A 27,674-nucleotide genomic window follows, 5' to 3' on the forward strand; every position below is an offset into this window, starting at 1 on the left:
ATCAACCATATTCTTTGTACAATATAGGTGCAGTCTGCCTTAATTCTTCTCATTTAGGGAAATGTTTATATTAATATAGATAACTGTTTATCTTGCAAGTTCCCAGAGGCCAGTTAAGGGCCAATCTGTCCTTCCAAGTCTAGCATTCTCAGGCCTTCCATGGTAACATAGTTCCTGTGCATTGTTTGTCCAACATCAACTCCTCCACTCCTTATCACCATAAAATGTAGCCCTATCAAATCTTAGGGTACTCCCAAAGCATACCACAATTTTACCTATCATCATTTTAGCACAAGATAATCTCTATATCTCCTGGAGCTCTCCTTCATCATCTAGCAAAGTACATCTTCAAAATGATCTTCTGTCACTTTGGTATAATCTTCCCTGATTCCACATGGTTGGATAACTCAAGTGCTCCTTCTGTATGTTCCCATGGTATCTCACCATACCCTCAGGGCAGCCAAATTGGGTGGGCTTATTTCAGGGTACATAGTACACCAGTAAGTTAGACCAACCTGGCTTGCTTTCTATGACTGCACTTTTCCTAATTATTCCATTTATCCAAAATTTTCCTTCAAGTACTACTCCACAGCTCCTCTTCCTCCCCCAGACTCTTCAATATTATTTTCTAGAATTCTGGCCTTTCTGCCTTTGCTTCTCTCTTCTTTTTACCTGTTTTCATTTTTATACTTGGTTAGGGTTTTAGGAGACCAATAATTAATAGCCCCTGCTTTCTTTTCTTTTTAAGACAGAAAAGCAGAAAACAGATACAAATATCCACTGACAAAGCAGGTGGTTTGGATGTACATCCTATAAGGAAGGCTCCCTCTGCATTCAAACCACATGAACTTACCTACCCAGTCAAGGGCTTGTGGGACAACTGGCCATGGGAACTTGTGGACAGGAGCAGAGAATGCTGTGTACACACTGGCTTCCAAAGACATTCTCCAAGTGACCTTACTCACTCCCTTCAGTTATTTCCTGTAAGCTGACAACTCTCAACTCTGTAGCCCCTTGTCAGATGTTCACTCAACTCCAAACCTGTTTAATCAATAGTCTACTTGTCATGGACCCCTGGATCCTCTACAGGCACTTCAAATTGAACATGGTTCGATGACCATATCATATCTGCATAGCAATCCCTCCAATCTCCTCAACCTTAGCTCATTCCTGTCATCATTTACTTAGTCACCTGGCCATACAATATGGGCATCAGCCTTAGCTTCCATTTCTCCCTCACCATTACCTTTAATAATTCAACGACACTGAGGCCTTGTCACCTCTCCCTTGCCCTAAAAAGCCTCCTAATGGGCCTCCTGCCTTGTCCTGCTATGCCCTCCCACATAGCCTGATCCTCCCATAAGTCATCTGGCCATGGCATTCTCCTGCATGGAAACCATCAGTGGCTTCTGGGAACCTCAGGATGTGGCTTGCACTCCTCAACCCTCACAGCAGTTGCCTGCCCAGTCCACTGTTGATACTTCATGCCAGGCTACCAATTTACTCTTCTTCCCTGCAGCCACCCTGATTCCACATTCATTTCCTATAAACGTACCTTTCTCCAAGTATCTAGTTTCCTCTACCTGGAATGCCTTCTCTAGCACATGCATGAGGCAAACTCTTTGTTAGCCTTCAAAATTGAGCTCCAACCTCACCCCACCTGCAAAAAAAATCTTTCCTGACATCACAACCACTTCCCCACAAAAAAGACAAAAACTAGAACCAGTCACCTCATCCTTCATCTATGGGCTGCACTTTTTATATTACTTCCTAACTGCATAGAACACTAATCCATGGATGAAGCAATATAAGGTGATAGAAGTTCAAAAATGGTCAGTCTTTGAACTGGGTCCTTTCAGAACTTAGGGCCATGAAGTCAAAGATGCATTAGATAATTTTAAATGAGAAAACCTATTATCTAACAGGTGAGCGTGGACCTAAAATTATCCTCCTCCTGTCTAACTAATTATGGAACCACCATGATATAAAAAGGCCCAGAACCATGAGGGTGGAGAATATTTTTATTTTTCCCTGCAAAAGGAGGCACAGACACCAGCTGTACCCCACAGCAGATTCCTTGCTTGAATCCACCATCTTCTGTCTCAGGGGACAGTGGGAGTGTTGGCTCATTTCTAGCATTTCAATCTTGTGTAAGAAACCATTTGCTAAGATCTGCAGAAGTGGCTAGTGCTTCTGTTTGCATTCCCATAAATCACTGAGCAACACATACTATATTCAATGATCTGTGAAGGTGTTCATAGATGTACAGGACAATGCAGCATTGGCAAAGGCAGGCTCTATGCCTTCTGCAGGGTTTTGACTTCAAAACTCCCCACCTAAACCACATGGTCACCTCCAGTGTTGATCACACTTGCCCTCTTACTCATACACAATGACATACAACAACTTACTGCCTGTTATATCTCCTGCCACTCACTGTCCCCCGCCTGTTCACATTTGCTCCTTTCCTCACTTTGACCTTCTCTCTGCTTCACCCTATTACTCTCCTATTTTTACTTTCTTTTGCTCTCCCTCTTTCACAGTCTGTGTCATTCATGCTTTATCATTCTCTGACAGCACAACTTTATGCATAAAAATGGCCTCTGCCCTACTGGAACCCCAACCTGGAGTGCACATGCACTGGGAAATTAGCCTTCTTATACTTGAGGACAGACATCTCCACCTATCACAGCACTATCACATTTCCTCCAATCACAGAAAGTCCACTAATACTGCCCAGGGAATCACTACCATGATTCCACTTACAGAGCAGGAGTGCAAGTACCTGACTGTGTAATATGCCAGGCATCCGCATGGAGTGGAGGAAGTGGTTCCCACAGGTGTCATGCTGCCCCCTATAAAGCCCTGGCTGCAGCCAGCAGGAGCCCAGTGGAGTTTAGACCTTACCTGCTGGCAGAGTTCTCCAGTTCAACAAGCTGCTCAGGTGCAGCAGGGGTGTTCTGCCACTCTGGGATGCTGAGATCTACAGGTTGTGGAGTGGGTGCAGCTGGGTCTCCTTGGCCAACCCCCAGGACTTCAGGCGTCTCCTGCAAGACCTCACAGACTTTGGTGGCCACATTCTTCTCTTCATAAGCCGCTGAGATGCTGAGGAAGAATGAACACACTATGAAGGGAGTGCTCACCCTCTGCACGCTGGCTGTCACGTCTGCTGGGCATGGAGGGGCTTATGTCCTTGAGAGTAGAACACAGAGGAGCCAGAAAAAAACCCATCTTGAGGGAGTGGGTGGCATCCTCCTCCACAGGACCTCAGCACCCCTGCTTCCTTGTCACTAAAAGTCAGCCTCCAATGTGTAATAAATAAAGCCAATCCTGCAACAGGGGGTTGTCTCGCCAGATGTCCCAGGCAGCAGATTTTGAGGGGCAGGTAAAAAAATGGAAAAAGTGAGCTGAGGCTCCACTTGCACACTCCTTCCATCACCATTCCTGCCCCAAGGTGCAAGGTACTGCTTCCAGGAACTATTCGGCCAGGGGCAAAAACAGCATTGGGTAACTCACAGCATGAGCCCAGCATTCAAATATTCAGCATCACCTGAATTTTGGGTCACCCTAAACACAACTTTTACGTATCAGCAGTCTGTTTCCAATACCTGCTAGGGGAAACCCCAAGATAGGGACACACTACCAATTTACACCATCCCTGGGACTCTTTATTTATGGACATTAATTCTATAAAATCAGGCTCTGCAAATTCAAGCTGGAATACCAATGGGAGTGATGGATATGGTTTTCAGGGAGCATACCTTGAAAATAATGCAATTCTTAAAACTTATGTGGAAAGTTACAAAAATTTCCCAATAGGGACATAAAATCAATTTCCACCTCCAGCTGCACTAAGCAGTGTAAATCCTTTGTAGAACTAGTATGGTGATAGAGGCTGTCCTCACCAAGTTGGTAAATGGAGCCAAGATTCTCCACAAAGAGTAATTTTGGTTCCAATGCAACAAAGGAACAAATGGAAGAATAAGTCTTCATCCTAGGCCTTGGTAGCAGGGTCTCTATGATTTTAACAGATGTACCTCATATAGGTTGTGAAATGGAAATCTTGGTTGAATACTCCCAGGAAGACTTGTTGAGAAATGTAACATCATAGATCCAGTTGCATAATACATAAACGACCAATTCCTAAAACAACCAAAGTCTTTATAGAAAAGACAATGTCCTTTTCCACTCTTGTAAGACCTCCACTAGAATCCTCCACTGGTTGACAACAGTTGACAGCAGTAAGTGAATGTTCCTAAAATTCCCCTGCTCTTCATGTAGGAAAAACATAAATTTGAAAAGCCCACACTTAAGCAATAACAAAGAGGAAAACAGCATCTGTTTTAGTTGTAAAGTCTGATATCAAAATTTCAGAAGGAAGGAGATGAGATACAATGTCTTGTGAAATGAAATCAGGCCAATAAAGCTGGTCAAGTGAAAAAGAGAACAGCTTTCCCAGGATCCTTGAATAGTTTTGGCTGAAGGAGCTATCCCCTGAAGGTACTTCATTTGGCTTGAAGGTTTTATCAGATAACCAGCATCTGACATTTATCCAGTAGTTTATGCCAAGAAATGTAACATCTATAAAATATTTTGTGCCAAGAAATCTTATGTGTTTTACATATACACTCATTTAACCTTCACAACAACCCTATATAGTAAAAGTTATTACTATTACTATTCTACACTTAAGGAAACTGAGGCCCAGAGATGAGTGATACACCCAAGGTCACAGAGCTAGTAAGTGACAGCTGTGATTTAAACTCAAGCACCAGAGTCCATGCTGTCAACCTATTGTACTGTACTGATTCTCCCTATATGTGTGATGGAGCAGAACCAAGTTGGGATAGGGTAAAGTTCCTAAAGTTTGGGATAACTTTGTTGAAATAACTTTGTGCTTCATCATCAAATTTAAAGGGAACTATGTCCATAACCACTGAGAGGCACAGGCATTGCTTTGTGGAACTTACTAGGTTCATAGAAAGACTAGGGTGAGAGCTCTCAGCGGGGCACGGGCTTGCTTGGTTTGAATCTCCCGCAGGCAACGCTAACCACTGAGGGACACAGCGTCCCCAAGCNCTGTGCCCTGTAGGGTGTTTAGCAACGCTACCTGGTCTGTGCCCTTTAGAACCCAGTACCTAGTACCACCCAGCCTCAATCGTGGCAGCCAAACAGGAGTCGGAAGGTCTGGGGATGCCCCTCCTTCTGAACCACTAAGCCCGCCGGCCCTGCCGGAAGAATGCTTCTTCACCAAGACTGAAGAAGACAATAAACACAGGAAGGGCTGAGGCTTTTAAAAAGAGAACAGTTGGTGCTGGGGAGGACCTCACTGGTGGAGGCTTTCCTAGCATGCATGGGATCTTGGGTTCCATACTCTGTGAGAGAGAGACACACACACACACACACACACACACACACACACACACACACGCATGCACGCAATGGCAGAGGCTCACCCCAGAAAAACCACATCTAAACATACACCTGGAGCTCAGGAAGACCTTTGTTTTTAAACTCTTCCCAGGTAATGCTCAAATGCAACCAAAGTTGTGAAACATTCATCAACAAACTGTTGTGTTGACTTTGCAAATTTAAACATCAGAGGAAAGTACTTCTGACCCTAGGCTCTAGAGTTGGCCAGCTCTTGACTTTTATTTCCAGCTCTGCTCCTTACAGGAGTTTATCTCTTGGTTTCCTCCTGTGTCAACATAATCAGAAATCTGATGTTTTGCAGGGTTTGGAGAACATTAGATGAAACCACACAATGTGCTTTACACGTAAACAGCTGCAAGTTACTATTCTGGGTCGTGAGTATATGCTCCAAACATAATTCATAAATTTGTAGTTTTCTCCTGAAGTTTTTCTTTGAGCCTCCTCTTTGGGACTCAGTTCTGCCACTTGTAAGGCCTTGGATAAGACATTTAACCTTTCTATGCTTGTTTCCCCATCTTATCCATCTCATGTAAGTGTGAGCATACCACACTGTAACTGTCAGTACTGTTCTCACCCTCATTGTTAATTGTCAGTGGAATTTTAAACAGAAAAAAGGCACACAAAGCTTCATACTTTAGAGATCTGCTGCACACCCCCCCCTTCTTGTTTAAGTTTAAAAGCAACTGCAATGCAATACGAAAATGTAAATGTGCATTCATTGTTAAACACCTAGATCACACAAGGCTCCTCTTTGACTTAAAACTTGAAAGAAGAGTATATCTCCTTATTATAGTTAATCAAGGCCCTATCCATCTGCAGTCCCCACCACTGCTTTGGCTCCACTCTAGACTTTGGAACATGGTAAGCACATTCCCACCACTATGTTATCAGGTTTGCAGTTCTTCATCTGCAGCTCCTGTCTCCCCTCTATAGGGTTGGTTCCCTTGTCTTTGTGTGCCTGAATTTCCACCCTCCACCCACCTATGTACTAGCTCTCCTCAATGCCACCTCTTTCTATCTCAGCACCCTGGGTGTTTTCTTCAGAGCACTGACCTTCCCATGGGGCATGGAGACCTAGGTTCTGAGTCCTTGCTGTTCACTAAAACCTCGTGAGACTAGGGAGTACTGTATGAAACACCATGAATACATGGCTGTGCACACAGTTGGTGTCCCAAATTTAAGTTGCTGTTGCATGGAACAAAAGGCCAATCAGCCCTCCTACTTAAGCAAGCTTCCTCTTCCACCACTCCCCCATACAGTCTCATCATTGGCCACATTTAGCTCTGTGCAGTGCCAGGTCCTTTTGAGCACTTTGTATATCCTATTCCCTCGGCTTGAGGACTCCTACACCTTTCAAGATACAACTCAGAAACCACATCCCCATGAAGCTGTACCAAGGCCCACTTTTCCCTGCTCTAGCATGATGTGTTCTTCTAATGTGGGCCAGGCTTTGTTCTCACCCACACACAGCCTAAGAGTCCTTGAAAGCAGAGACATTCTGATTTGTGTGGGTGCTCCAACCTGCATCAAAGGGTAGGTACCATCCCAGTGGTTGATGACTGGAAGAGTGATCCTTCCTGATTATAGAGTACCTCTACTACCAGGCTAGAAGAGACAGGGCTTAGCAAAAAGCTCTGACCCCAGAGGCAGAAGCCAGATGGTCCAAGCTGGGACTTTTGTCCTTGCCATGTGCCTTGGGCCAGCTCACAAGCCTAGATGGCTTTGGCTTCCTAACCAAAGGATACTCGAGCTACCTCTCTCTACCCCAGAAACTTACCACTGTCTACTAATACCTTACCCCTTAGGGTCTGTCTTTGTTTCTTCCAGGACTGCTGTGCTGTCACTCTTCCTATCATCCAGGACAGCAGAGGCCAAAGTGGTACTGGAGCTGAGGGAAGGAAGCACATGATCCTCCTGAAGCTCAGATCAAAGGAAGCTGGGGGCCCAGATCTTCCCATTTCCCAGATACCTTCTAACAGGAAAAGGAAACTGTCTGCCAGTAAAGGCTGGCCTCTCAGTTATGTCCCTGGAAACATTTGTCCTTCCCAACCACACGCTATGTGCTCCTGGGACTGAAGCCTCTAGTGCTAGCTGATTGTCCCTGAGATTCTTCTTCCTGATTCCTGCTTGCTGGATCAGTTAGCAGACCCTAGAGGAGAGGTGCACTGAGACCTCATATCAGGATCTGTTTCTAAGCTGGGCTTTCTGATGCCCTCCATTCTGTCTCTGGTCCCCTGCCACCTCAGGGCCCATAAAGTTTGGTGCTGAAATGTCTGGGCCAACAGACTTACCTCTGTTTCTCTTCTCCCACTGTCCCCAGTGAGTGTGTACAGCTCCAAGTTGGGCCCTTATTTTATTTTAGTTTTTAGTTTTAGGTGGACACAATATCTTTATTTTTATTTTTATTTTTATGTGGTGCTGAAAATTGAACCCAGTGCCTCACGCATGCCAGGCAAGCGCACTACCACTTGAGCCACATCCCCAGCCCCTGGCCCCTTCTTTTGACACCTTGTCCTGTGACACTTGATGTAAGGTGACATGGAGCTGAGAAGTTTGAGGGGATCTTAGGGCATTGGAACTTAGGTTAGGCTCTGAGTACTGTGTCTGGCAATAGGACTGGTCACTGAGGAATTCACCACACCCTTACCTGATAGCCACTGGTCCAGGCTTGCAGGAATGAGAGTTGGCATCATGCACATCTTGATCGTCCAGAAAAGGGGTGAAGGTAGCAGCAGAGCCCTCCCTGTGGAAGGAGGTCATGCCTGGTCCAGGTTCAGGACCCCAACAGATGATGGGGAGTGTGGAATTGCTCAAATGGATGCTTAGGTGTCAATATTAGCTTATATCCCAAGGCAGCTGGACAGGCATGACAATTACCTGACCTCTTTGGGCCTTAGTTTTATCATTGGTGAAATAGGGATGATAATCCTATCTGCCTCATAGATGTTCTTAGAAGAGTAAGTGAATTCACATTCACATAATAATACCTGGGCCATAACACACGCTAACACATTTCTGTTCTTACTGGGTCTTGGGGCTGCTTATAAAAAGCAGCCCATCTGTATCCACCCAGTTGATGGAGATTTAGTGGCTCTCCTTTACCCAGGCTTCCCAGTGTTAAGCCACATTCTCTGTCTCCATAAAATGGGAGAAAAGATATTCATAGGTCACCCCATTACCCACACAAGCTCGAAACCTCCATTTGGGTAACATAATGAGTCCTTCATGTTTGTTCCCAAGCCTGTTTATGCCAATTGCACTTGCAACCACAATCACCAAATTCAGTTGTTGAGTAAACTCATGAAAATGAATGGAAACGAAGGGTAGTTCCAAGAGAAACAACCTGTACTTTGGAAAGATAGTAAAGGAGTTTTCTAAAAATCAATGTCAAACCAAGTACAAATAAGCAGCTATAAAAGACTGGGCTAAATATCCTAAAAAATCTAGGAGATTCTTCAGAATACTTTGCAAATTACCTTGAAGTTTAGCTTTATTTATTTTTATTTTTATTTTTTCATACTGGGGATTGAACCCAGGGGTGCTTTATCAGTGAGCCACATCCTCAGCCCTTTTTATTTTTTATTGTGAGATAGGTCCTGGCTGTTTCCCAGGATGGCCCCCAATTTGTGATCCCCCTGCCCCAGCCTCCTGAGTTGCTAGGATTACAGGCTTGTACCACCATACCCTGCTGAGGTTTTTCTTACTTTAAAGAAACTAGAAAGCAAAGACTTCCTTTTATGAAGATACATAAGCAGGAAGGATGATACAGATGGATATTCAAAGTCAAAGCAACCCAGAACCAGACTCAATCACACTGGAGCAGAAATCTTCTATGGTTGCCAACAGAGCAAATTAGTGTGTGCCACTGTGGGAGAGGGCAGGAGGCAATGCTGATGGGGGCCAAAGTTCCTGCTGCCATGCAGGTCCCTCTGGACCAGGAAAAGGGGTTTGGACTTTATTCCAAGGGAAGTGGGGAGCCACTGGGAGGTTGAAGCAGGGGGAAAATGTGATCTGATTTATTTTTTTCAGAAGATCTTTCTGCTGCCTTTGCAGATAGCAAAAAGATGCAAGCTGCTTAGGCAGGGCTGTAGCAGTTTTTCCCATTAGTGGTAGTTCAAATAACTGAGTCCCCAGCACAGTGGCCTTTCCTGAACCTCCTCAGAGACAGTGGTTTCAGAGGTTGGGCTTACTGTGTTATTCCTACATTGGCTTGTGCTCCTGGACCTGGCTAGTAACCCATTGTAACTAGTAAAGTTAGAGGAAGGGGCCTTTGGTGGGCTTGTGGAAGTAGGGGCAACTGGGAGGGGTTTGGGGAAGGCAATCTGCAGGGCATCCTTCCCGAGACCCCTCCTGGCCAGATTTGCAGGAGAACACAGGCATCTTACAGTTGCAACTGTCTAGCATCAGTTCTGACCCATAAGGACTCTAGTACAGTTTGGAACTGAACTACTTGTGTCAACATCTACATTCCTAACCTTTGCCCCAAGGATGATTCATGCTTGGTTTGGAACCACCTGGGGACAGGTGGAACCTTGCCACTCCCCAAATCATCTGAGAAAGTGACTTCTGACTCCACCCAGGTCCAGCAACCCAAAACCAACCTGGACAACTTTGTCTCTTAGCTTGTCTCACCTGGGCTGCTGCTTTTCCTCTCATTGACCCCTCAGAGCAGAGTTGGCAAAGAAGGGGGGACTTTGGGGCTTCTTCCTCTTTGGGAAAGGGAGATGGTAGGATCAAAAGGCCTCCTAGTTGGTCCTCACAGCTCAGCCAAGAAGTAATAAGGCATGGATTCATCCATCATTTGGTCACTCATTAATTAGTTTGTCCCTTCTGTATTCCCCACATGTTCATTCCACCTGCCCAGGGCCAGTCCTGGTGAGGGCTGGACCTCCAACTGTGAGTGAGGCCTTGTACTTGCTCTGGAGGAACTTGCAAGCCAGTGGAGGGAGTGGGCAGGAGAAGGAACAAGGCAGGAGCATAGGTAAATGAAAGGAAATATGTAAAATATGACGGCAAGGGATGTGATGAAGGGAAGGAGTATGGGTAAAGCAGCAGACAAGAGCTCCAGGAAGTGACCAGTGCCTCACCCCAGCAACCCAAGTAGTCTGGCAGCTTGAGTGTGGCCTGTCACCAGGGACACATGTCTCCTACAAGCACCTCACCCTCCTATTTCTGAGCTGATGTCTGCTCCAGCCAAGCCTTATGGTGGGGACCCCATGGCTCCTGATCCCACATTTCCATCATTCAATTGTGCACTTGATCTGTGATGGAAAGAGAAGTGTTTGCTAACTCTAACTGGGCTTTAATCTTATTGAACTCCAGTATCCTGAGAGTGGGTCTCAAGGACCAGAAACAGAACCTTGGTTGCCTCCCTGATCACAACAAAGAGAAGCCCACGCAGACTCTAACAGCAAAACTTCTCCAAAACTTGATGAGTATCAGTGGGGCCAAGAAACAGTAGAGACTCAGGAGGGCAACAGAGAGACTCAGCAGGCAGGCATGTTGGGGACTGATAGCCAGCAGACAAAGGACAAGGCATTCTGGGCTGCTAATAAGCCAAAAAGGGCAGAAATAAGGCTACCCCAGCCATCCAGGACACCCTTCCCTTATTCCCATGGCTTAAAGTCTTAAGTAGGGGCTCCAGAGCTCCATAATGGGAAGGCAGATCTGTGGGTTCAAATCTGTTCCTGGCTACCAGACTCTGGCTAGCAAATGCCCAATCTACAGCCATTGCTCACCAGATCCATTCTCTCCTGGTCTGACTTAGAGGCTAGGTCTGCGGGATGTAGGATAAATAGGCACAACCATCTCCTCTAGATAACCACCCCCCACCCTCCCTTTGTACAACTTGGTGGCCTTGGTTTGAATGGATCATTCACAAGGCTGCTTTTTCCTGGAATAAAAGCATAGTGAGTATGGTGGCTTTAGATGAATTGAAGGAAATCAGTGAAGGTCAAGTGCTGGGATAGGGGTGGCCTAACCTAGAATTTGGTCCTGCTTTGCAACCAGTGACCTCAGGGATCTTGGCAGGGGTCTGCCCCTCTCCAGGCTTCATTCATTCATCCTTTCAACAGATAATCATTGAAGACCTGTACTATCCCAGGGGGACAGCAAGGATAGGCCAATCCTACTGCCAGCAACATCCACCAACCTTCACCTGGATGAAGATGTGGATTCCATATTCTGGGGATAAAGACTCTGCTCCCTGCCATGAGTTACCTTTCAGAATCTGTGCTGGGATCCTTGAAGGTCTCACCAGCCAAGTCTCTCTTGAGCTCTCTGAAGCAGGGGGACTCCTTGTCTTTGTGGTCTTGGAAAGACCTATGGGGTAACAGTTATAAGTTAGCCACTTGTTATCTACCCACACTCTGGCGGGGACAGTTATCTCAACCCTTGGGCAATGCTGTCATCTATGCCCACTTTCTAGATGAGCAACCTGAGCCACAGAAATCCGAGTAACTTGCTCCAAACTCCACAGTAGAGGAACAGCTGGGAATTTGAGCCCAGGCAGTCTGATTTGAGAGTTTTGGATTATATTTCTTCACACTGTAAGCCTGATCCTAGCTTACTTACTCTCACTCTGTTCTCTTTTGAGTTCATTGAGGAGCCCCATGTTGTCAAATCCAATAGTCAGTCCCATCATTATCTCAGGCCACCATCAGTACTACTGACCCAGTGGGCCACTCCTACTTGCTTCCTCTACTCCCTTGGTCCTGTGACACCTTCTACCTCCCTTTATCTACTTCACCTTTATCTTCTATGTTTCACTTAAATGTTGGTGTCCCCAGTGTTCCTCCCCGCTTTGCATATTCTACCACCTACTGGGTTTCCTGCTCTCCTCACATGGCATAAACTGTCACCTTGATATAATGACCTCCAAAAGTCACCCAGGTAGATACATGGAGGACAGTCTGGGGATGGGACAGTAGGACATGGTGGCAGACAACTGGGCCAAAAATGGTGGAGGCCTGAGTCTAGGGGAGGATAGTAGAAATGAAAATATCTCTAAAATAAAATGGACAGGGGAGTATATGGGGTTAGAGAGAGGGGAACCAAGAAGGAAAATAAAGGGATGTATAATTCCCTTTAGATTTATCTTGGTCATCACTTCTTCCAGGAAGATTTCCCTCAGCCCCTGCTGCTCTACAGATTAAGGGATTACCTCCTGTGTACACACCCACCTCTCTCCTCAGACCTTTGGCTTCACAAAAGACAGGGGCCCAGTCTTTCTGCTTAGATCTCTCTAAGCTTCCACTTCAGCTTCCCTCTGGCCCAACTCCCAGTGTCCCCTGCTTCCTCCAGGGCAGGAGACTGCTGCTTCCCCATCTGTGTCCATACCTGTGATCCAGCCTGCCTGTCATCTGGGTGTCTGGCCCCTGCTTCCCCCAGGGTAGGAGCTGAATCCATTGTGTTCCCAGCTGGTTGTGGTCCCCTTGTCCCTCCTCCTCCCCAGCACAGGACACTGTGGCATCATGAGCTATGGAGGCTGACCCAGGATCCTAACCTATTCCCAGTACCCCCTTCACACAGGCAAGTGAACTACCTCAGTGGCTTCAAGGTATGGCACAGACCCAGCGTCCCCACTCAGCACAGTTGGCCAGTCTTGGGGGCTCATAACATACAGTGCAGTCAGTACCACAGAGTGACCTTGCTCATGTCTGCATCTTCCTCCCTCATCAGGCAGAAATTCAGCAACTCTGGCCCAGGGGGTCCCAGTCACAGCTGGATCCCAGAGCCAGGCCTATTGCCTCACAAGGACCAAGTGCTCATTCCAGAAAAATTATTGATCGAAAGAATGAGATAGGAGCAGAGAACCCAAGTTGATCATATCTTCCACCAACCTGTCACTCCCACAGTGACAGAATCAGTCCCTAGGCCTCATCCTTTGCATCCTGGCCCTCTGCCCCATCACTAGAATGGTGTAGAGGGACACAGTACAGCAGCAGGGCCTCTGTACCTGATGCCTTCCAGGTCTGGAGCCACCAGGCGGAGTCCTGCCCTGGGTGTCATGATCTGCAGACGGACAATCTCCTCACCTCTTGAGCTGTGGGCCAAAGGAGAGATCTGAGAGGTGCTACTAGGGAAAGCCTCTCCTTTCCCACCTGAGTCAATGTCCAAAGATGTTATCCCTCTGGTGCTAGTGCAACAACCAGACCCATCACCCTCCCCCTTTTGTTTTTGCTCTCATCTGCTCTTTGGCCTTGAACCTTCTTGGTTCTACAACTGAGCTCAGGCCACTGACCTGCAGGCCCCAGATAAAGGGGAGCAAAGTAGTCTTTCCCCAGTCTCCCACCCCCATCTGAGCTCAGCCCTCCCTAAGGCACAGCAAAAGACCTTCTGAGTAGAAATGAGATCACATCTGGTCTGGCAAAGGGAAGCTGTGGGATGACAGCTTGAAGTACAGGGTGGGAGTTTATATGATCAGACTGACATTTTATAAAAAGCTATTCAGGGGTCCCAGGAGAAAGAGGAATCAGAGTGGCCAGGATGAAGTCAGGGAGACAGATAGGTCCTCACTTGATGCAAGCCTGGATCTCAGCCAATCTTGGAGTTGGTCCTGGTTTCTGGCACCAACCTAAACCAGAAGCCCACGGTGGGCTTGGTCAATGACTACTTATCTCTGTCCCTCTGCCTCCACCCTGAGCAGGGCCTGGAGCACTGGAATGACCAAAGGGAAATAGAAAATCAAGGACTTCAAGTGACAGGGGCTTTCCCCACCATAAAAACCAGAAGGGGGCCTAATATATGTAGACAGCTCTGATTTCTGCCCATCTCTTCCCATGATAACAATGTAACATCATTATCAACAATGATGTCATTTATGATTACAGCATACAGGGCCTGACAGCTTCATTTAAATCAGAAGGTTTAAGTGCCAAGCAACAGGAACACGACTAACTTGAGAATGTCACAGGCAAGTGAAACATATTTTCTCATTGGCATTTCTGGTTGTGTGAGAGAAGAAATAGGAATGAAGGGTCACTCCAGACTGTACCAACTTTTCCATATCCCTTTGTCTCTTGCCCAGGCTGGCACCACTGCCTCAACACTTTCTTCCTCCTGTGTCACTTCCATGAGCAATGTCTTCTTAAAGTCCATCTCAAATGGCACCTCTTCTAGATGGGCTGTTATGGGGTTGAACTGTGTCTCCCCAAAAGCTATATTTAAGTCATAAGCCCTAATATCCATGAAGGTATCCTTATTTGGAAATAGGGTCTTTGCAGATGTAATCAAGGTAAAGTAAGTTCATACTGGAGTAGTGTGGGCCTTAAGCCAATGACTATGTCCTTATAAGAGGAAGGACATTTGGAGCCAGACAGACACACAGTGGAAAGGCAGCCAGGTGAAGATGCAGGCAGAGATTGGAGGGATACAGCTGCCAGCCAAGGGTTGCTGGCGACTACCAGAAGCTAGGAGAGGTGAGAGGAGCTTCGGGTCTGGGAGAAAATACATGGGTACAGTTTTTACACCCCACCCCCCGAATGTGGTACTTTGTTCTGACAGCACCAGGAAACCATCTAGGAGGTGGGATGGTCAGGGACCTCGGGGAAGGTCCGAGAGTGAGAATGAGAAAGCCCATTGGCTCTCCCCACCAGGAGGCTGTGGGCAGCAGCCACACTCAGTGGGACACCNACAGGTCCATAACCACCCGATCCTGGTACCATCTTCGGGAGGCATCATTGACACAAGAGGACTTGGTGCCTGGTGATGGCAGCCCTCCCACCACCCACACACCAGAGCCTGCAGAGGGAGCATGACCCTGCTGACACATTGATCTTAGAGCTCTGGCCTCCAGAATTGGGAGAAGCTAAATATCTGGCATGGTGTTCTGGTGGCGGCAGCGAACAAACACAGTGATCTTCCAGCTTCTCTCCCCGGCATCACCCTACCAGCCCCATCACCTCCACAGCCGCTTGGCCACAAATTGTTTCAGTTTGAAGTTTTCAGCAGGGCTGAAGATCAAAACCCTAAACCCATCAGTGCACATCCACTGTGGCCCTAGCCATCTGTGGGAATGTGAAGGAAAGCGATCTGTCAGAAGAGAGGCGACTCCTGTGCTCCTGTGTGTATTAGGTGAGGGTAGGGAAAGGGTCTTCCTTTACATTGCCCTTAGTTGCATGTCCTCCAGATGCCAGCAGGTGGCAATATTGGTCTCTTCCTGTATTGAAGAAGGGTCCCATAAATTAGCAAACTATAATCAGGAGCACACAATGATACTGGCACCCAGGCATCTGTATTTCATAGGCATTATTCCACTTAGTATTTGGGATAGCTGTGGGAAGTGGTATTACTGTCCTCTCTGTTTTACACATGAGGAAACTGAGACCCAGAGAAGTTAAGGAAATTGCTCAAGGACATCCTGCCAATCTGGGGCAAAACCAGGGTTATATCTTGTGCCAGAAGCTATGCTCCTACAAATGGTACCCCAGCTATTCTGCCAGAAAGCACAATGATGGCACAGCCAAGGACCAGGACCCAGGAGGCCCTGTCCTAGTCTGATGAGGCAAAGAGTCAAGGAAGCATGACCAGTGCAGTGATGGGGAAAATAGCTAGGCCTGGGAGGATCAAAAAGTGGTGCTCATGCAGGGCCAGTGTGTGCCAGAGAGGGTAGCTAAGTAAGCTCAGTTCACAGAGAGGCAGGAGGAATGAGGCATGAGGCACTGACCTATAGATTGTAGCCAAGGCACACAGGACAAGGCCAGGTCTGGGGAGGCTGTGGCTAGGGACAAGGCTATAATCACCCCCTCACCAACTCTGCCAAAATACAGCCTTTTCTGGGGATGTTTCAGGACCTAAAGTTTGGTTAAGTCACTGCTCCTGATGGGCTTCTTAGATAAGGGCTTCTTAGATAAGCATGGGGAAACTGACGGTGGTTGCCTGGCCCAGTGCAGTGCCTGATGGAGTGTCAGGGAATAAGGTTCCTTAGGTTCAGGACAAGCCAGAAGCTCACATGGAAGCAACTGGAAGGTGTCTCAAATATTTTGTGACTGCAGAATCTGAGTGTAGAACTAACTGAAGCATCACACTAAGCCTTCTACTAGGAGTGTGGACTGTCTTGAACCTTACTGCACACTTCTGATGAGGGGTTCCCTTCCTTCCTGATGGAACCTGTCCCCTTGTGAGATACCTGAAGTGTCTAGGATGTTCCATGATCTGCTTCGTTTCAGAGGGCCACTCCAGCAAAATGACTTTGCTCTCTGTACCCATAACAATTCTTCAGAGTTGTAAAGATGGGTGGCCAGCTGCCTGAGTTTGTTCGTTTCCAGGCTGAGCACAGCAGGCCTTTTATCTATCTCTCCAACCCTAAACTTCAGAGTGCTTTTCTAATTCAATTGTGATACTATTTTTTAGCAGTCATAGCAAATAAGACAGCCATCTTTCTGTGTCAGCCAGATGATGGGTATTAAACACCCAAAGGAATCTCATGGAATAAATGTAAAAATGATTCTCAGATCCACAATACAGTGCAATCTAATTCTCTACCTACATTATCTCTTAAAAAGCATCTGAAACCACTCATTACCTTTGTCCCTGAAAATTCATGTTTAATTCCTGAATCCCCACTGCCTCAGAAGGTGACTGTATTCAGAGACAGGGATTTTTTAATATTTATTTTTTAGTTGTAGTTGGACACAATACCTTTATTTTGTTTATTTATTTTTATATGGTGCTGAGGATTGAACCCAGGGCCTTGCATGTGCTAGGTGAATTCTCTACCACTGAGCCACAACCTCAGCCCCCAGAGACAGGGTTTTTAAAGAGGTGATTAAACTGAAGTCATTGCAGTGGGCCCTAAAGCAGTGTAATTGGTGCCCTCATAAGAACAGGAGATTAAAACACAGCACACAGGAAGAAAATGACCATCTACAAACCAAGGAGAGAGGCTTCAGGAGAAATAAAATACCTTACCCACACATTGATCTTAGACTTCCTGCCTCCAGAACAACTCTGTTGTTTAAAGTGCCCGGTTTGTGGTACTTTGCTGTGGTATCCCTACCCCACTCCCACATCCATCTAATCACCAAATCCTCTAGACCCCTAGACACTGCTTCATAAAGAGCTCTGAAATCTTCCTTTCCAAATCCTCAAAGGTTCTGATGGATAAAAATTCTTATGGGGACAGTTAAACAACAGAGAGGGTCAAGGTGATGGTGGTCACATGTCTACAAATCATTATGGAGCTCAAATTGGGGGATTACAATGGAATTAGGAGAGCTGGAATAGACCCTAGGGGCCCAGGAAGTGACCTGTGGGGACAGATGCTCTCCCCTTCTGGCTTCAGGGGTCTTTCAAGGTGGCATAGAGGTGCATCTCTTAGCAGACCTGAGTTTGGGCAAAGCTGTCCATCCAGGCAGGTGCTTTTAACAACAGCAACAACAGGGCAGTGGCGGTCTCTGTGGGACTCAGCACCATTCAGTGAGAAGTACAAGGAGGTATTGATTGCTCCTCATCCACAGACAAGAGAGCACCATTATCTCCCTGGACACTTGGGACTCAGAAATCAGGGCAATCACAGCCCCACCTGGAGTGAGATCAGCAGGACTCAGACTGCACCTGCCCTGTCACACCATTTGCTGGACCCTCCCTGGTTGGCAGGCCCAGCTGGCCAGGCTAGTGAGAAACCGTCTGACCAGCTCACAGCTCTTGGCACCCACCTGGGCTCCCGGCTCCCGGAGGGGCTAGGTACACTCGGCATGCGCTTGATCCAAATCACCCGAGACACTTGGGTTCTGCCTCCATCCGCACTGGCAAAGAAGGCAGCTGTGAGCAGCACTGGGGACTGCGGAGCCTCCTTCCTGGGCAGTTTGAACTTGGCCAACTTATAGGCATGCCATGAGCATGCTTAATAATGGCAAACTATGGCCACAGTAGCTGGCCTTTTCAAACCCTAAAGATGATACTTTTTCTCAGGACATTTTGCCACTACCAGGCTCAGCAATGCAAGGGTTAAGGTGACACAGATAAATACTAAACAGACAAGAGCCAAGCTCACTCTCCCTGGAGGCCACACTGTTTTGCTCTTTTAAATCCTGGGACATTCAACCAGATGAGCCCTTACTGATTTCTGCACCCCATCCTGCCACTGGGCACCTGGGGACAGTGACCCTGGGAGCCAGAGGGAAGTGGCCTGACAGAGATTCTCCAGTTACTGACAGGCAGGCAGGCCCAGCAGTGATCATCCCCAGAGAGAGACTAGTGATTGATTACCTGCTCAATCCAGGAGTAGGTCTTGATAGAGCAGGTGGCTCCTGGCTCCTCTCAGAAGGCCCATCCTCATCTACCACCTCAACCCTGTGGACAAGAGGAAAAGTTGTGCTTATGGTTTTCTTGACTGTCCTGGAGTTTGCTGGCCTTTGAAGGACATGCTTTCAGTGATGTCCAATTGAGATGATGATGAGGTGGTTCAGGCTTGAGGTCTCAACCATTCCAGCTCAAGATAAAGACAGCATACGAGGTTGAATAGTATTCTCCCCAAATTCATGTGCCCTGGAATTTGTGACTATCATTGGGAAAAGGGTCTTTGGAGATGTAATCAAGGTAAGATGAGGTCACATTGAGTGAGGGTGGGTTGTAAATCCAATGACGAATGTTCTTCTAAGACAAGTAAAATCTGGACCCAGACACAAAAAAGAAGGCCATGTGAATATAGGCACAGACCTGAGTGAAGCAGGTACAATCTAAGTCATGCAGGGACTGCCAGCAGCCACCAGAAGCTTCTCCTTCAGCAGCTCCAGAAAAAAAATCAACCCTGTCAACACTTTGATATCAGAGACTAGTCTCTGGAACTATGAGAGAAGCTATTTTGGCATTTTAAGACACCCAGTTTGTGGTACTTTGTTACAGCAGCCACAGGAAACTAATACAGCCACCAAGAACATGCCATTATGTCATGTCCTTTGTGTTGCTACCACTCCCTGCTCATTGCATTCCAGTAAGCCTTTCTGGTCATTCAACACAGTGAGCAGAGGGTGGGAACAGCTTTGCACTTGGCATGCTGGCTCTTCCTTGTTTGTCAGTTCTCAGCTTGTCATACCACCTTATCTTGAATGCGTTCTCTGTCCACTCAACCAAAGATCCCTAAAATTCAGCTTTCCATAAGTTTCTTCCCTACCCTCCCTCCAATATTTTTTCTCCCCACTCAGCTGGACTGTCCAGATAATCTGACATCCTGACCATTCTATTTCTCCTTTAGGACCCATCTCCAATGTCATAATCACCTCCCAGGGAATTTTTCCTGATGACCCTGATCCTGGGTGAGAGCAAAGAACTCTTCCTGGGGTCAGCTGAAGGAGGGAGCCAGGGTCCCTCCAAGGGCTGGCAAGCCAGGAATTCTGAGTCACAAAACTCTGGAAAGGAGGTGAATGGAACAGCTCCTTTGTAATCTTTAGGTAGTTTGACTTCAAATCCCCAGAGGACCTCACAAATACTATAGCTCCATCTTAGGTGTCATTAGCTATTGGCAAATGGAAGAACTCACCCATAAGCCAGGTTGCTGCCTTCACAGAACTGGCTACTAGGACCACATGTGCCTCCACAGTCAATAAGGTGTTTGCCTGGCCTCTGGACAGAAGCCTGATGCCTCTCACATCTCTGCTTGGGAACAGCAGTCCCCCACCCTTACCTCCCCTCTCCCTATATTCCTGCTGAAAGGAGGCCTTCTCTGTGGCCAGCAACAGGCTTTCAAGGCTTCCTTGGATGAAACTTACCTTTTTGCAATAAAAGGGGCCTGAGTCTCCTGGGTAGGACTTCTGGAAAGGAATCAGAAAGGTGACATATTGGTCAGAGCCCATAAACAGATGACAACTCAATCACTCTACTCTAGAGAGTCTTGAGACTCTCTCCTATTCCCAGCACCTCGCCTGCCCTTATGGCAGCAGCCAAACGCCCCAGTTTCTTTAGAAAATACATATGAGAATCTGAGAAAGTCTAGCTAGGAGGGCCCTTGGGAGTATTCTTTCAATTCACCCTTTCACCAGGCCAAGGAACCCTGAGAAGAGGGGAACTATTCCACAACATGGAGCCAGTTGGTGGCCATGCCAGGCTCAGAGACCAGGCCTCCTGCCCTGCTGGGTTCTCTGCTGTGCAACTCACCCAGTGCTCTTCTTGACTGCTGACAGGACGTAGGAATGCTCCCTGGGAGCTGTCTTCCTCACCACACTGCTTGCAGCCTCTGATCTGGGGCAACATGGGGTGGGGGACAACTGATGGGTGTCAAGCTGTACACACTCTGCCAGCCTAACCAGGGATGTCCTCAAGATGACTAGGAACCACCCCAGAGAGGTGAGGAGAAGCCAATGTAGCATATGCTACAAAGACTATTCAAAGGAAACATGGAAACTGAGGGAAGGGCAGCCATGTTTACTGAGCACACGCTGTGTGCCCAGCCGTGCCCTGGATACTGACATCACCATATTTGCTCATTAATCTTCCTAACTCAGAGAAGAAGGTGCTAATATCCTACCATGATTTCCAGATGAGGAAACTGAGGCTAGACAGCTCTAGTTAGTTGCCCAAGAGTACACACCTAGCAGGTGGAAGAGCAGGCATTTAATACTAGGCAGCTTCAGAACTCCTGGTTCTTTGAGCTGCACTGCCCAGGCCTGAGGACACATGCCTTTATGGCTGCCCATCTTTCAGAACCTTCAGCAAGGGGACTTTTCTGTGCTTCCTGAGCTGCAAATGGGTTGGCAGAAGATGGCCCACAGCCAGGCCTGTTTGTGGGCAAGGGACATTTGAAATTATGGAGCCCATCCCCTGCCTTCTAAGTGTACATGGCTTACTGGGACTTTGTATACACAGCTCACACATAGAGAGAACTGTGCAGGTGGCCACTTGGCCTCTTCCAGGGATCCTACCCTGAAAATTTTTATCCAGTTTTCTCAGGACCTGTTCTAACAAAATGGTTTAAAGTCCAGAAGAGCCCAGAAATAACTTTTGCCTGGGCCTGCATTACCTAGGTTCTACCCATAAGCAAGTGCTTTAGAGGGCCTGCTGAGCTGGTAGTTAGTTCTCAGCTGGTCTAGCACTGAGTGAATAGTTCTCAGACTCATGGAATGACAGCTATACCCATACCCCACAAACCTCCAAAGATGGCCTAAGTTTGGTATGTTGAGTGAAGACTGAGGACCCTGCCATGCCTTGAGGGGCACTATTACCTCCGTTTCTGCTCATCTGAAGAGATGGGCACTTCTTCCTCTTCCACCTCCCCTGATGTGGAGCTGCGCCTGATGTTGTATGGTGCCCTGGAGGAAGAGAAGAAGTGGTTATAGGTCTTCTACTTCCATACCACAGCCCCACACTCCCTGTCATATACCTCTCCAGTTCAAGCCTCATCACTTCCCCAGAAAGATTTTCCAGGTGCTCCATGACACTGGCTGATGGGGACAAAGGACAAACAATATAAAGATGTGGGGCCTCTGGGGAACCTATGTCCAGAGCCCCGCTCCCTGGCATGCAGGGTAAGAGTCTTGAAAGGGACCTCAAGGAGAGCTCCAGTGTGGATGCCAAAGAATTACACCCAAGAAATAACTCAGCTTTAGACACAAAATGCCCACACTGATAGGCTGCTAGAGCCAGCAGCATCCCAAGGAGCATTGGGCTCCCAGCCCAGCACAGCCCAGACTGAGTCCATGGCCCAGACTGGTATAAGGGGCATGCCCAAAAATACAACCAGCCATTAGCAGCCTCATAGCCACAATTCATGATCCTTTCTCCAGACCTATGTACTCTTCCTAGAAGCTTCCTGCAGACTGTGCTTTGCCTCAGATCAGAAACATATTATGCATGGTCGTGCAACTTTCTGGGCCTTTGTCACCCCCTGGTGGGCTCCAGGCCACAGCCACAACTGTCAGGGGTGTTGGGACAGTTAGACTAGCTCTCCCTAGGCTGTGCTTAGAGGAGAGTAGCCAGTTATCCTCAGCAGGTCCTATGTTTGGGTTGGAAATTGCATACTCACAGCTTCTTGTAATCCTCAGTGGTCATCTTGTAGCCAGAGGAGGTGGGGCGGGGAGGGTCAGTGGTAGCTGTTTTCCCCAGAGCGGCAACGCTGCAAAGGCCAGGAGTTTCCATGTGCCCACCCAAAACCCCATTCCTATCCCCAGATTTGCCTACACAGCCCAACATGCATGAGATGGGTGTCCCAGGGGGTCACTGGGAGCTTTTTTTTTTAATTCAGCACTGCCAGACACCCTGAGTAGGCAGCCCTTCCTGCCATAGGCAGACCCCACTGAGCCTCAAAGAAAAACCCAGTGGGTTCTTGCCTGTGTTTTCTTCCTGCTCCAAGTCCCCTTGGCCTTTCCTTTCCAATGGAGCCCCAGTTCTGCCTGATGCTTGGTTGTTTAGTTAATATGCCCCCTCAGCCTGCTAGGAAGACTAAAGCACACGGCCCAGTGTGGTCAGCAAGTACGAGGTACCAACTGCCATACCAGGGGACTCTGGGCCCAGCTTTCCCAGTATGTTCCCTGTGCCTTTCTGCCCCAGTAAACAGAGCGAGCCAGGTTAGGCACTGTCCCTTGCTTACAGGCAAAGCCCTATCCCTGCCATGGATCTGGAGCAGGCCCTCACACCTTCCCAGTGGCCAACTAGCCAGTGCCCTATGGACATACCTTTTTGGAGCTCCATTGGCTTTGGGGAAGTGCTGCTGGGCATGAGATGAGCTGTCGATGGGTTTGGTGAACACACCCCTACAAGAGAACCCAGGAGATGATGAGAAGTCAAGGAGCAGCGCAGATGGTATGGGGATGCAGGTGCATGTCACTTACCGGATGATATAGCCAGTGGGAGCTCTTGTGCTTGGAGCCCTGCCAAGGAAAAAGGAGGTACAAAGTGAAGCAGGGCCTTGCTGGAGGCTTCAGGCTCCCTGCTTCATTCTGTCTCCACCTACACGAAAGTAGGCTGGCTGGTAGGTATCCCAGTGTAGCACACATGAGCAGAGGTAGCCACTCCCATTTTCCTGGCCAAGGTGCTTACTCTGTTCCACCCATTTCCAGGGATGGTGGGAACTATAAGTTCTAGGCTCAGGGACAGGAGACAAACGCACCTACCTCCTAAGAGTCTTCCTTATAATTGGGCAAGGAAACAAGGACTCAAGGCAGATCATACCACTGTCCAGGAATAGAGGGGCTTTGGGCTAGAGCAGTGGGGTCAGGTTTAAGGGTAATAAAGAGTCCCAGAATCCTCCATCCCTACAGACTCTCTTTGAAGGGACAGGTTCCTGGAGGTGGCCAAGTTGCAGGAACACAGGGTGACACCTATTCCAGCCACACAAGCATTTCTGACTGGGGCCTTTTGGCAGGCTTTATGTAGACTTCAAGATAGCACCATTATTTTTTTTTAACAATTTTTTAGTTGTCAGTGGACTTTATTTATTTATATGCGGTGCTGAGAATTGAACCCAGTGCCTCACACATGCTAGGCAAGTGCTCTGCCACTGAGTCACAACCCCAGCCCCAAGGTAGCACCATTCTGATCCCTGATGCACAATACCCTAGAATGTGCTTTCCTAACACACCCCAAACCACAGGCTGGGGTGAGAACTGCATCTTCCAAAGTCAAAAAGCTCCATAAGAAGTTGACTATCTTTGATGACTCTCAAACTCATCAATGACATCCACCATAATTGTCTCAACTTACAATTCTCTCTTTTGCATTCATCTGTTAGGTATCTATGTCCCTTGCAGGAATGTGAGTTCCCCTCAGGAAAAGGCCTAGGTCTTGATAACTACTATAGCCTCTGGGCCCAGCACAGGACCTGGCAGTTTTTGGGCACTGAGCAAGACTATAACCAGAGATCACCCCATGCATCAGCTGCTGCCATTGCCTGTCACCACCTGAGAAGCCCCTGCTCTGCACATGCTGTCAACTGCCAGCAGTTTAGGGCAAGGACCACCCAGTTTATTTCTTGGTTCCCATTTCTCTCATGATCAGTTCCTCCAGATGCTAGCAGGATGAGCTCACACTTCAAAGCCCCCTGGACATTGTTATTGAAAAGTCCTCAAAATAGAAAGAGACCAGCTCCACTGACCAGCTGGAATTATGACCTTGGGGGCAGTTGAGGTCAAACATATAAGCCTCCCCTGCGGGAGTGAGTGACCTGTGACTCAAAGCTGCCTGAGCACCTCAGAGATGTTATCTCATTCCCTGAAGGAGGAGACAGAATAATAGTCTTCTTTTGAATGACAATTTCTATCCCAGTTGACAGCTGGAGCCATTGGAGCCATGGAAGCCCTCAGGGGTGTCAGCTAGCCCTATGACCCCATAGCAAGGCCAGGAGCCTGGACCATTGACTTCTACCCTCCCTTTCCCAAGAGGAAAGCACAGCAGAAGAGCTCATCCTTCCTGTGGATTTTAAATGATACACTACAGGTCTTTCATGCTCCTTTTAGCTTGGGCTCCCTATCTATCCCCTATATTCCTACTACAGGGCCAGCCACATGCTGCAGGTAAGTTCCGAGTGCCCACCTATGAGCCACCTTGGCTCCACCTCTTACCTGGCCTTTGAGACCTCCCCAGCTGATGAAAAGGATGTGGCTCGATTCCGGCCTGCAGGCAGCTCTCTGGGGAAAGAGGGATCCTGAAAGAATGCCTCCCAACCTCCCTGCCCCCTGCCACTCTGCAGTCTCCATCCTAAAGGATGCCTGCAGTGCCTCACCATTCTCACCTCTCCTTCTCCTACCCCAGCCTTCCTCCACAGATGTGTGTATACACACATGCCCCAGTGCCTGAGACCTTTGCCATCTTTAGACTTTGCTCACATCTTACCTTTAGCTGCTTTGACTTTCCCATGCTTCATCCTCCCTGTACATTCTATGGCCATGTGGCCTGACTGAGCTCTAAATGCTAGAAGCCTCTCAGCATCCCCAGGTCTGGTCAGGCCCCATGAATTGCAACCCACCCCCACCTGCCCCAGTTGCTGCCATCCCTTCTGGCTTCCTAGACTTACATGGTTCGGCCCTCGGATTCATCCTGCTTGGTGATCCAGCTCTTGTCCCCCTTCAGTGTGGTTCGTACTTTCATCTGCTTGAGGACATTATTGCGCTCCTCCTCACCTGGTGGCAAAGACTTCCCTGGCAGGGCCAAGGCCAAGCAGCCTCAAAAGGGGATCCCATGTCCAGGACCCTGAGGCTTCCTTTCCAGCCCTCCCAATATGCTTCTCTCCCTTTGTTTTCCAGGCCGCACTCACAGCCTTCCTGGGGAACATGTGGAATAAGGTGGGATACATGGAGCCCAGGCCTCACCTTTGGTGCTGCCTCCCAGAGCGGAGATACTCATGGTGCTGGCTCTGCAGGTCCTCTCTCAGTTGAGTCAATAGGGCTCCTGAGAAAAAGGCAAGCACATGTTTGTCACTTCATGCATCTGTAATGGCTGTGGTTCACACTACAGTTTTGATGGGGTTTGTCCTCCAAGGGTTCATGTATTGAAAGGTTGGCCACCAGAGTGGCGATGTTAAGAGGTAATGGGACCTTTAAGAGGGGATGCTTAATGGAAGGCAATGAAGTTATTAGGGATATTGCCCTAGGAAGACATTGATGTAATTCTCATGGGACACTGTTTTTTTTTTTTTTTTTTTCTGGTGAGAGGGTTGTTATCAAAGAGCAAGCTTGCCTCAGGCCTGATCTCACTCTGGCTTCCTGTCTTACCATGGGAGCTCTTCCTGTCATATGCTCTCCTGACACTGATGCCAACAGCCATGAGGTCTTCACCAGAGCCAAGCTGATACCAGCACCATGTCCTTGAACCTCCAGAACTGTGAGCTGAATAAACATCTTTTCTTTATAAAGCACCCAGCCTCAGATATTTCATTATGGTAACAAAAATGGACTATTCCAGTAACCATATTGTCCCTAGAATACCAAGATCATTCAGACTTTTGGAGGTGGCAATTGTTGGTGGATTCCTGAATGAAGAACAGTGGCCAAGGAGCACGTACTCCCTGGACCTGCCATTGCCAAGTGGCACACCCTCCTGTCTGCCTAGGGCTGCTCACCTGGATAACATGGAGCAGTGATCTGATAAGGGTAGGCCATGAAACCTTCTAGATTGCTAATGGGCAGAGTCTGGCCCCAGGGAGTTTGGGAAGGATCTCGAAGCAGGGGAGCCTCCAAAGTGTCACAGAGACCAGTGTAGGGTCAGTCAACACTTTGGGGTTCAGAAGGTGGAACTAGAGCACATTTCAGGCAGAACTCCTTCAGGGCAAGCAGTTGGCCTGGGGGAGAGCAAGGGCTTGGGGGAACCAGTGGATTGGATTATCTTCCTCACCACTTAGCAGCTGTCTGAGAGACCCTGGAAAGGTCAGCTAATCTCTTTGAGTTGCCTCAGTTTCCTCATTTGTAAAATTGGAGTTAAAACATCTTCCTTTCGGGATTGCTATGAGAACAGGAAAGATCACTAACATCCCTGGGCATTTGGACAGAAGCCAAGTAGCATGAACTTTCAACCTGTCTCTGCTGAAAGAGGGTTAGTTAGCAATCTCCAATCAGTACAAGGATGGTTTGGAGATGTGCAACCCTCTTTGTTCAGGTTTTGGCTCCACCTACAGTGAGGAAAGCCTAGGGACCCATTGCTAACTCCTAGTGGCCCTTGGGACCAGATGAATGTGAAGATATGGCCAGGGCATCCACTGACCCCCTGGCCCACACCTGCCTTGTGATCTGTTCTCCCTCCTTGCTTCCTCTCTAGCATGCAGGTAGGGCCAGTGAAGGAGGGCTGTGGTGTCCTAGAGGCCTTCACAGTGTCATGAGGCTTATTTACGTAGAGGACAGCCTAGAGTAAGGAGTTCTCTAGCCTGGGAGTGAGCCAGCGCTGTGGGGAGACAAACGGCCCACGCTGTGGGTCTGGCTCTTGCTCTTGGCAGCCACTGGTGACCCTTTGGGCCTCAAGGGAGGGGCTGGGGTGCTCAGGTACATGGACAGGACATGAAGCAGGGGCTGGCTGTGCTGGCATAATCCTGAGGCAGAGCAGCCGTCCTCTCCAGGGTCTGCCACCTTCTAGGCTCCTCCAGGGCTAGGCTCTGACCAGCTCAGCAAAACTGCCAGCTGGCAGGACCCGGACATGTTTCCGTGGAAGTCAGGGGCACACTAAAAGGGGCAGGGCAGGGGGCCAAGAGCAAACCAAATTTACCACGTCAGCAAGGGCTGGCTCTCCCACAACGAAAGAGCACTCCAGGCAGCCTGAGCCTGCTGCATGCCAGGAACGGCACCTCATCATGGCAAATGGGAGTCCCACGTGCCCAGCCCTGCACT

The 27,674-nt window shown here is 48.1% G+C and overlaps 1 protein-coding gene across 5 annotated transcripts in view; it reads right to left on the reverse strand.

Moving 5' to 3' along the window:
- Znf185 (zinc finger protein 185 with LIM domain) overlaps positions 1–25,774 on the reverse strand; it is a 50,053-nt gene extending 24,279 nt beyond the window's left edge. For 2 of the 5 annotated variants that reach the window (XM_048796961.1, XM_048796959.1), the window contains exons 1-16: positions 25,671–25,774; positions 25,376–25,499; positions 24,924–24,989; positions 23,196–23,234; positions 23,040–23,117; positions 22,391–22,480; positions 21,591–21,677; positions 20,527–20,610; positions 20,142–20,183; positions 18,643–18,726; positions 18,090–18,179; positions 13,391–13,477; positions 11,653–11,754; positions 8,081–8,176; positions 7,232–7,321; positions 2,908–3,105 (exon numbers count right to left, since the gene is read on the reverse strand). In XM_048796961.1, the coding sequence (XP_048652918.1) occupies positions 2,908–3,105; positions 7,232–7,321; positions 8,081–8,176; positions 11,653–11,754; positions 13,391–13,477; positions 18,090–18,179; positions 18,643–18,726; positions 20,142–20,183; positions 20,527–20,610; positions 21,591–21,677; positions 22,391–22,480; positions 23,040–23,117; positions 23,196–23,234; positions 24,924–24,989; positions 25,376–25,499; positions 25,671–25,704 (1,391 nt within the window). In that variant the 5' untranslated portion in view covers positions 25,705–25,774. The remainder of the gene's footprint in view (positions 1–2,907; positions 3,106–7,231; positions 7,322–8,080; positions 8,177–11,652; positions 11,755–13,390; positions 13,478–18,089; positions 18,180–18,642; positions 18,727–20,141; positions 20,184–20,526; positions 20,611–21,590; positions 21,678–22,390; positions 22,481–23,039; positions 23,118–23,195; positions 23,235–24,923; positions 24,990–25,375; positions 25,500–25,670) is intronic. The other 3 variants (XM_048796960.1, XM_048796962.1, XM_015497998.2) reach the window with 3 other exon arrangements.
- Positions 25,775–27,674: the final 1,900 nt, after the last annotated feature.

This window comes from Marmota marmota, unplaced genomic scaffold (genome assembly GCF_001458135.2).
Source record: "Marmota marmota marmota unplaced genomic scaffold, marMar, whole genome shotgun sequence".
Taxonomy (NCBI): Eukaryota; Metazoa; Chordata; class Mammalia; order Rodentia; family Sciuridae; genus Marmota; species Marmota marmota.